Below are 9,246 nucleotides of genomic sequence, written 5' to 3' on the forward strand. Positions count from 1 at the left end.
TTGCCAGTCAAACCCCGGCTGCAGTCATGTGAATCAGAGTTTTCTGTGTCGTTTTCTTCTGTGTGAGTCTCTGCTCTTTCTCCGCTCTTCCCAGCCCCAGGCTGGGCTCCCCTGTCTGAAGAGGTGTCCATGCAGGACCATGCATGCATGCCCAGCTGGGATCCTGGATGTTTCTGTAAAGACAGCAGCAAGCAGGGTGCTGGCATGGCAGTCCTTAGAGGCTGCCTCTGGGCTGGAGGTCTGGAAAGAGGCTGGAGTGTCAGGAGGGAATGAGTGTCTCCTGGGGTCACACCCTTGGAGCTGTAGGTTGGGGAGGGAACCATTTGGAAAGGACTCAAGGGACCTGGTGGGAAGGAGAGGTGTCGAATTTCCTCCTTTCCGGTCTTCATGGCCCTGTCTCTGACGTCACATTTTCCAGTCTGGCCAGAGGGGTGATGGCCTTCCTCCCTAACAGGAAGTCCCCTGCAGCCCCCTGCCACCTGGCCTGGACCACCCAGCCTCAGGAGCTTGAGACTCCTGGGCCAGCACTGGCCCTTCCAACCCTGTAACCACTGATTCCCCATGAAGCCTCCCTGGAGACAGAGAAGGCTGCAGGAGGCAGAGACAGGAGATGGGGAGAAAACCTGTGAGAAGAAAGACCTGGGGTCTGAGATCTCTGTCTCAGAACATGGATGACGTGGCCACTAGAGCCAGGCATGTTGCAACAGTCAAAGCTAGGGTGCAGTCAGGCAGCATGGGGCCAGGGCAGCCACCTGTGCTGCATGGATTGGGGAACCCTGGCACCCAGGGCTCTGTGGCTCCCACACTGGATCTAATTCTGGCCCTTCCTCCAGCAGCGTGGGGTCCCAAGAGACTACTGCTTGAGGCCCGGTGTCCCTCAGCACCTCCAAGCTCCTTTCCAGAATGGCAGGCAGGTGCTGACGAGGAAGCTGTGGATTGGAAAATGTCGGTGTTAACAAGACTTAGAATCATAGAGAACGCATTCCCTAACAGCAGGATGGGGACAAGCAGTCAATCCCTAAAGCCAGGTTACCTGCTGAGGGGCTGCTAGAGTGAGCAACAGGAGACCTAAGTTACTGAATTCTAGATTTTTAAAAAATGTGTCCCAAATAGTGTATCAAGCTAAGCTACACACTGAATGTTTTCTAGTTTTTGCTGAATTCTATGAAACAAGTTATAAGACATTGCAACACTTGGGCCCGGCGGCGTGGCCTAGTGGCTAAAGTCCTCGCCTTCAACGCCCCGGGATCCCATGTGGGCGCCGGTTCTAATCCCGGCAGCTCCACTTCCCATCCAGCTCCCTGCTTGTGGCCTGGGAAGGCAGTCGAGGACGGCCCAATACATTGGGACCCTGCACCCGCATGGGAGACCTGGAAGAGGTTCCAGGTTCCCGGCATCGGATTGGCGCGCACCGGCCCGTTGTGGCTCACTTGGGGAGTGAATCATTGGACGGAAGATCTTCCTCTCTGTCTCTCCTTCTCTCTGTATATCCGGCTGTAATAAAATGAATAAATCTTTAAAAAAAAAAAAAGACATTGCAACACTTCACCTCAGTATGTGTTCATTTTCTTATGATAGAGAGACATCATAGCAACACATTATCACATCTAAGAATATCAACAATTCCTCTCATACCTCTCCATTCACATTCAAAATGTCCCCAGTTGTCCTGAACTCTGGTATTATGGAAGAGGCTCCAGCTTAGAATAGGAAGTTCACCTTAACTTCTGCCTTCATAAAGTAGGATTAAGAATTGTGCTTCCTAAAAGGCCTCAATGAGGACCCAGGGCTCAGCAGGCGGCAGGAGCCTGCCTTTACCATTAGCTGTTGTTATGGTTACTGTTTATATGGCTGATGTTATCACTGACACTTTGCAGAGGCAACCCCAGGATGCCATCCCCAACTTGGCCAGGGGGTGGGGGGTGATGGATTCTGAGTTGACCCCCACTGCCTGACAGGCACCCTACCGATTGTGACGTCAGCAAGGGGGTTAGTATCTGGCCGGAAATCCCTCTTCCTGTTGCTGATAAGCCGGCCCAGCCCAACTGACCCCAGACCCTCCTCCACTGCCCTGCTCCACGCCCATCACCTCGTGCACCGCCCCCAACCCCTGTGTCTCGCCCCACCCTCTGCTCTCCTTGCCCCATCCCAGCCCAAGCCACCCTGGAGGCTCAGAGGCCAGTGCCCACGCCCTGAGGCAGGGGATGCAGTGGGCCCCGCCCCCACCCCTGCAACTTGACCCAGGCTGCGACCACAGGCTCTGACGTCTTGGAAAATTTCCCCCCTGCCCAAGTCCCCCATGGGAGGGGATGGGTGGTATGAAATGGGGCTGAGACCCCCAGTTGGGGGCAGAAGAAGTCGCCAGAGGTGAGCCATGAATGTTGGGGTTGGGAAGGACCAGGGTGCCAGGACTGCTGGATCCAAGGGAGGAAGAGGGATGGATGGGGTGAGTCTCCGGGCTCATCCACTGTCCTCTTGATTTGTGCTGCCCCAGAACGCTCCGGAGCACCCATGGACTTGTGGAGCTGGGAAGAAACGGCGCCGCAGGAAGTGCCCCATGGGGACAAGCTGTCCGCGCTGGGTAGGCTGCTAAGGGGGCCAAGACCACTGCCCTGAGTGGGGAGCAGGTGCCCAGGTGGGGAGCCCGGCTGGCCCCTGACCCGGCCCCATTCTCATCCTTTAGTGCCTGCAGAAGGAGCCGACTTCGGTTTTTATTTTCCTGAACTGGCTCTCCCAGGGGACACGCCCACCGCGGAGACTAGCTGGAAAGGTGGCTGCTGGCTGGGATCCCTGGGTGCTAAGGAAGCAGGGAGGCGGGGTTCACAGGCGCCTGAACTCTGGGATGCAGCGAGGGAGGCGCGGAATTGGAATCCCTTAATGTCAGCTTTCCCTTCCAGAGCTGGCCTGGAGCCAAGCATTACCGCCCACAGATGGTAGCAGCCTGCAGCCTGCAGCTCCCTGGGGGACTGGTGAGTGTGTGCCAAGAGGCTATGGGGTAGGGGTGCCCTGAGCTCTGGGGACAGCGAGGCTGGAAATGTAAACCCCTAATCTGGAGAAAGGGAGTTAGGCCTAGGGTACCTGCATCCTTAAGGTGACCTGGCCTAGATCCGCGCCCAATGCACCAAGGCTGAGTGCTTAGGGTACCCCAACCCTTCAAGGGGATGTTGAGGGGCTGCCCCTGGACACTTGGACTCCCCTCACGTGCTGGCTATTTCTCCTCCCAGATCCCGCTTTTCAGGCCCAGGCGTGGTCAGCCAACTGCACGGACTCGGTGTGCCCAGCCGACCCAGCGTGCCCCGCCTCAGACCCCTGGAGCCGCTTCTCCCACACCTGTGCTGGGGCTGAAGTGGCAACTGCCGCCTCGGCCTCAGAGGCCACTTCGTGGTCGTGTGCCCAGACCTCCAGGAGCACCACCAGCTGGGACTCTGCTGTGAGCCCCGACGGCGCCATCTGCTGGGGCGACGGCCTGGGCGGAGAGCCGCTTGTGGATTACACCGTGTCTTGGGGCTGGCCTGCGGGCTCCGACTGCAACAGCTCCTGGTACCCGGGGCCGCAGGCCGAATGCGCCACGTTTTCGGGGTGCCAGAGTTCAGCTCTCACCTCTTCCTCCAATCTGAGCCAGCCTTCCGACACTGCTAGTCTGGCTCGTGCCCCCAAAACCAACCACCGAGGTGAGGGTTCTTGAAATCTGGGCCCAGAACTCAGCTGGGACAGGGTGGCAGGTCCCTAGGTCCCTAAGGGTGCAGGTCCCTAAGGGTGCAGGACTCCAGAGTCGGGTATCATTGGGGCGGGCGGGACTTAGGACCTCAGCGCTGGAGGGGATGGAGCCAGCGAGTGGCCCGCCCTCCAGGGTCCTGGGAGGGGTGGGGGTGGGAGGGTGGATAGGGAACCATTCAGGGACCAAGGACAAGTGGACTCCGGCTCTCAAGTATTGCGAAACGAAAAGAGATGCGCGTCCAGACGGCTGAGTCCCGAGGCTTCCTCTCGGGTCGGCTTCAGGGATCTGGTCCCGAGCTAGGAGGATCTGGGTCCTCGGGCCTTGGCGGTGAGGGAGCTCCACTTCTAGTCCTGGAAGCAGCGCGGTGCAGGGTCCGCAAGCAGGGTGTTCACCGGTGTCCACCCCGCAGGTCCCATTCAGCTGTGGCAGTTCCTCCTGGAGCTACTGCACGACAGGGCGCGTCGCAGCTGCATCCGCTGGACAGGCAACAGCCGCGAGTTCCAGCTGTGCGACCCCAAGGAGGTGGGGCCACTCCCCTGCCCCGCGGGGCTCCTGACCTCCAGCCCTTGGGGCCCGCCAGCACCCCACCCCAGCCTTACACGACCCCAGCCCTCACTCGCCCCAGGCCCCGGACCCACTGAGCCCTGCCTCCGCCCTAGGTGGCGCGGCTGTGGGGCGAGCGCAAGCGGAAACCAGGTATGAATTATGAGAAGCTGAGCCGAGGCCTGCGCTACTACTACCGCCGGAACATCGTGCACAAGAGCGGGGGACGCAAATACACGTACCGCTTCGGGGGTTGTGTGCCGGGTCTCACCTCTCTGGACTTTGCGGGCGACGGACTGGGGGCAGAGACTCAATAAAATGATCCTAACCCAGCCTCGTCGTGCGCGCTTGTCTGTTTCTGTTCCCATGGGCGCCGCCAGCGCGCCCAAGAGTACAACCTTCCATTTGGGAGCTAGACGACCACCCAAGCGCCCGCACCCTCGTCTCTCTCCCATCACCCGGAAACACTCGTCTTTGTCCCTTGGCTGCCTGGGAGTCCACGCAGGGCTCACCCAGGAGAACAGGCCAATGACCCCTCCTCTCCCGCGCGCCCAAGTACCTAAGCTCCATCCCCTCGCTGCCCCTCTCTCCATGCAAGCCCAGCTCCCTCAAGCAGTTTGGAAGGTGGGGCTGGGGAGCAGGCATTCCCCAGGTTTGTGGGGAGACCCTAAGACATCGCTAGCGCTCACCGGGTACCCACCTGAGATGAGGTAGGCACACAGGGCCCACTGTGTGCCTGCCCGGAGTCACAACTTATAAAGGAATCAAACCTAATGGCAACACTTGGCTGTGTGTCCCTGGAAGACACACAGATTCTAAAAACAAAGAATTTTAATGTCACAGATTTTTTTTTAATTTATCTTTTATTTTTTATTGGAAAGGCACATTTACAGAGCAGGAGAGAGAGAAAGATCTGGCCACTGGTTCACTCCTCAAATGGCTGCAACAGCCAGAGCTGAGCTGACCTGAAGCCAGGAGCCAGGAGCTTCCTCCAGGTCTCCTATGCGAGGTGGATGCAGGGCCCCAAAGCCCTGAGCCATCCACCACTGCCTTCCCAGGCCACAAACAGGGAGCTGGAAGGGAAGTGGAGCAGCTGGGAAACAAACCTGCGCCCACATTGAATTCCAGCTAGAATTTTATTCACAAGGCCACCATGCCAGACCCTAAAAACAGAATTCTAAAAAACAGCCCTGGGCCTGTCATGGTGGCCTGGCGGCTTAAACGTGTCAGGATTCCATATGGGCACTGGTTCTAATCCCAGCAGCTCCACTTCCCATCCAGCTCCCTGCTTGTGGCCTGGGGAAGCAGTCGAGGACAGCCCAAAGCCTTGGGAGCCTGCACCCGTGTGGGAGACCCAGAAGACGCTCCTGGCTTTGGACTGGCTCAGCTCTGGCCATTGCGGCTGCTTGGGGAGTGAACCATCGGATGGAAGATCTTCCTCTCTGTCTTTCTTCCTCTCTGTATATCTGCCTTTCCAATAAAAAAATAAATAAATAAAATAAACCTTAAAACAAACAAACAAACAAACAAACAAAAAAACTAAAAAACCAGCCCCACTAGGGATTCTCAAGGAATTAGACCTAATGCTTGGCTTCCCATATGACATCTATGCTGTTTTTCCACTCCAAGCAGAAGATGGTAGAACTCAGGCCTGGAGACATAACATAGCCTTTGGGGGGCCTACGTCAATCTGGAAATCCTGAACCTGGGGATCGGCTGGGTGCTCCTTCTCTGGGCAATGCTGGGCAAAAAGTCCCAAAGCTACTGAGGCCATCTGGGGAGGAACTAGCAGAAGAAAGATCTCTCTCTTTCTGCCTTTCAAATAAATAAATCTCTATGGAGAAAGAAGGGGCGGTGGGAAAGCCTCCATCCACTGATTCACTTTCCAAATGCAGTGCAAAGCCAGAGCTAGGCCAGGCTGAAACCAAGAGCCAAAAATTTCATCTAGGCCTCCCATGTAGCTGCAGAGGCCCAAACACTTGGGTTGTCTTCTGTTGCTTTCCAGGCAACATTAGCAGGGAGCTGGATTGGAAGTGGGGCAAGTCTGAGCTCAAACTAGTGACCATGGGGAATGTCAGCACTGCAGATGGTAGCTTAGCGCACTATGCCACAACGCCATCCCCGTAATAAATAAATCTTTAAAAAAAAAAAAATAGACTAGTTTGGAGTCAAGAACAGGGGAAGTGGTGAGCACAAAGGCCTTTGGTAGATGACAACCTGCATGTTTAAGGATCTGCTAGGTTACTATGGCTGGAGCAGGGGGCATGAGGAGAGTGGTCAGAGCTGAGGGGATAAAGGAGGTCAAATTATGTTGAGTCATGCTTAAGGATTCTGGCTTTTGAATAAAGATGGGGCTGCAGTGGCAGTGTAGCACGCTAAGCCTACACCTGAGGCATCGGTTTGTGTGCTAGCTGCTCCACTTCCCATCCAGCCCCCTGCTTGTGGCCTGGGGAAGCAGTCGAGGACGGCCCAAAGCCTTGGGACCCTGCACCCGCATGGGAGACCCAGAAGAGTCTCCTGGCTTCAGATAAGCTCAGTTCTGGAGGTTGTGGCCATTTGGGGAGTGATATAGCAAATGGAAGAGTTCTTTTGTATCTCCCCTTCTCTGTAAAGTCTGCTTTTCAAATAGAAATAAGTAAATCTTAACTTAAAAAATGGGAACCAGCACAGAGGCCTAGTGACTAAAGTCCTCATGTTGTATGTGCTGCGATCCCAGATGCATATCCCAGCTGCTCCTGACTCCTGGCTTCAGATCAGCTCAGCTCCACTGACCACTTGGGGAGTGAGCCAGCGGGAAGATCTTTATCTCTGTCTCTCCTGCTCTCTGTAAATCTGATTTTCCCATAAAAATAAATAAATCTTTAAAAAGAAGTGAAAACTGGAAGCCTTGGAGAGAGTTCTGCTCCAGCAAGGTTGTCATGTGACCACAGCCTTCACAGCAGCCCGCTGGCTGAGTGGGCAGGCTGTAGGCAGCTACAGGAACGCCGAGCCAGGGAGTGACCAAGCTGAAGATGATGATGACTTACATCATAGAACACCCCCAAAATTGGCTGGATGGATTGTTCTACAACCTCCAAACCTCAGTCCACCCACGATGCCCAGGAAGTCAATAGCTGACCCTGAGGTGGCTAAAAAAGTAGGCATTCAAGGGAAAACACTGAGCAAGGAGCTAGGCAATATGGCTTCATTCCCACGTTCCCCAGGGGTTCATGGTAAGGTTCTTGGTACGAAGGCTGGAGGTGGGAGGTATACATGTGTTCAGCTTTTGTCCAAGCACCCAATTGTTGGCCTGATGTGTTCATGTCCTTCCTCTGGTTGGCTGCTGGCATTGTGTTCTCTAGAGAACTTGGAGGATGGCCACGTGGGCTCCGGTCAGCCTGAGGGCTACATGGAGGTGGTGGTTGCATCAAGTTAACGGGGATAGGGGCGGAGGCTGAGAGACAGTGGGAGACTAGGGCCAGAGAATGGGTCGGCTTTCACTTCAACTGGATGTGGCAAAGGAATATTCTGAAAGTGGTTTTATTAAAACAAAAGATTTTTTGTTATTGAAAAGGCAGATCAGATTTATGGAGAAAAGGAGAAACAGAAAGATTTTACACTTGCTGATTCACTCCCCAAATGGTCACAAGGGCTAGAGCTGAGCTGATCCAAAGCCAGGAACCAGGAGCTTCTTCTGAGTCTCCCACCACATGGGTGCAGGCTCCCAAGGCTTTGGGCTGTCCTCAACTGCTTTCCCAGGCCACAAGCAGGGATCTGAAAGGGCAGTAGAGTAGCCAGGATACGAACCAGCACCCATATGGGATCCCAGTGCACGCAAGGCAAGAACCTTAGCCACTAGACTACTGCACCAAGCCCATGGAGAGTGGTTTTTTTTTTTTTTTTTTTTTTTTTTTTAAAGATTTATTCATTTTATTACAGCCAGATATATACAGAGGAGAGACAGAGAGGAAGATCTTCCGTCCGATGATTCACTCCCCAAGTGAGCCGCAACGGGCCGATGCGCGCCGATCCGAAGCCGGGAACCTGGAACCTCTTCCGGGTCTCCCACGCGGGTGCAGTGTCCCAATGCATTGGGCCGTCCTCGACTGCTTTCCCAGGCCACAAGCAGGGAGCTGGATGGGAAGTGGAGCTGCCGGGATTAGAACCGGCGCCCATATGGGATCCCAGGGCTCTCAAGGCGAGGACTTTAGCCGCTAGGCCACGCCGCCGGGCCCCCATGGAGAGTGTTTAAGCAGGAAGTCTGTGGGCCTCTTCAAACCAGCAGTACTGGAGGAGGGTTGGTTTTCAATTCCCTGAGAACAGACTCCTAACAATTACTGGAACGGGGATTCTTGCTTTATGTCCAATGATGCATTCTCAATCTTTACAAAGTCCTCAGCACAGGGTAAGCTACCCAGACATCTTTTCTTTCTTTTCATTTCGTTTTTGTTGTTGTTGTTTGTTTGTTTGTTTTTTAAGATTTACAGAGAGAAGGAAAGACAGAAAGACCAATCTTCCATCCACTGGTTTTCTCCCAAATTGGCCAAAATAGCAGGAGCTAAGCCAATTCAAAAGCTTGGAACCAGGAGCTTCCTTTGGGACTTGGGCCATCCTCCATTGCTTTCCTAGGTCACAAGCATGGACACCAGAAGGGAAGTGCAGCAGCTGGGACACAAACCAATGTCCGTATAGGATGCCAGCGCTTACAAGTGGAGGATTAGCCTGTTGAGTTACCGCACCAGCCCCTCAAAACATCTTTGTTACGTAAGGAAAATTACTTCGGCTGGAACAAGCTTTCTACTCCCGCTTTCCAATCAACCTCGGGACCTGGAACTCCTAGTGAGGTGACATGTCCTGGATGAGACCCAGCTCACACACAGCACAGCCGACCCCGATTGCTCCTGATGGACAGGTATTCGGCCCAGTAGGAGGGCCCAGTTCCGCGTAGGCGTGGCCTAAAAGGCTTCGGGAACTCCCACCCCACCCGAACGCTCTAGCCCCTCGGA

The 9,246-nt window shown here is 54.9% G+C and overlaps 1 protein-coding gene across 2 annotated transcripts; it reads left to right on the top strand.

Annotated features, from left to right (window-relative positions):
- The first annotated feature begins 2,045 nt into the window (after nt 1–2,045).
- Nucleotides 2,046–4,580, top strand: ETV2 (ETS variant transcription factor 2). 2 transcript variants are annotated; one of them, XM_058674021.1, is made up of 7 exons: nt 2,046–2,367; nt 2,495–2,581; nt 2,684–2,770; nt 2,898–2,969; nt 3,225–3,671; nt 4,128–4,240; nt 4,378–4,580. In XM_058674021.1, exons 2-7 carry the CDS (start codon nt 2,512–2,514, stop codon nt 4,576–4,578), a joined length of 990 nt encoding a protein of 329 aa, XP_058530004.1. In that variant the 5' UTR covers nt 2,046–2,367; nt 2,495–2,511; the 3' UTR covers nt 4,579–4,580. The 2 variants fall into 2 exon arrangements, with proteins under 2 accessions (XP_058530004.1, XP_058530005.1); XM_058674022.1 differs by lacking the exon at nt 2,898–2,969 and having other exon boundaries at nt 4,378–4,578.
- Nucleotides 4,581–9,246: the final 4,666 nt, after the last annotated feature.

This window comes from Ochotona princeps, chromosome 16 (assembly GCF_030435755.1).
Source record: "Ochotona princeps isolate mOchPri1 chromosome 16, mOchPri1.hap1, whole genome shotgun sequence".
Taxonomy (NCBI): domain Eukaryota; kingdom Metazoa; phylum Chordata; class Mammalia; order Lagomorpha; family Ochotonidae; genus Ochotona; species Ochotona princeps.

Bases quoted from the DNA above. Each gene is read 5' to 3' on its own strand.
- ETV2 (XM_058674021.1), top strand. From the start codon at position 2,512: ATGGACTTGTGGAGCTGGGAAGAAACGGCGCCGCAGGAAGTGCCCCAT. The intron at 2,582-2,683 runs GTAGGCTGCTAA...CTCATCCTTTAG, and splicing joins GGACAAGCTGTCCGCGCTGG to TGCCTGCAGAAGGAGCCGAC. The intron at 2,970-3,224 runs GTGAGTGTGTGC...TTCTCCTCCCAG, and splicing joins TGCAGCTCCCTGGGGGACTG to ATCCCGCTTTTCAGGCCCAG.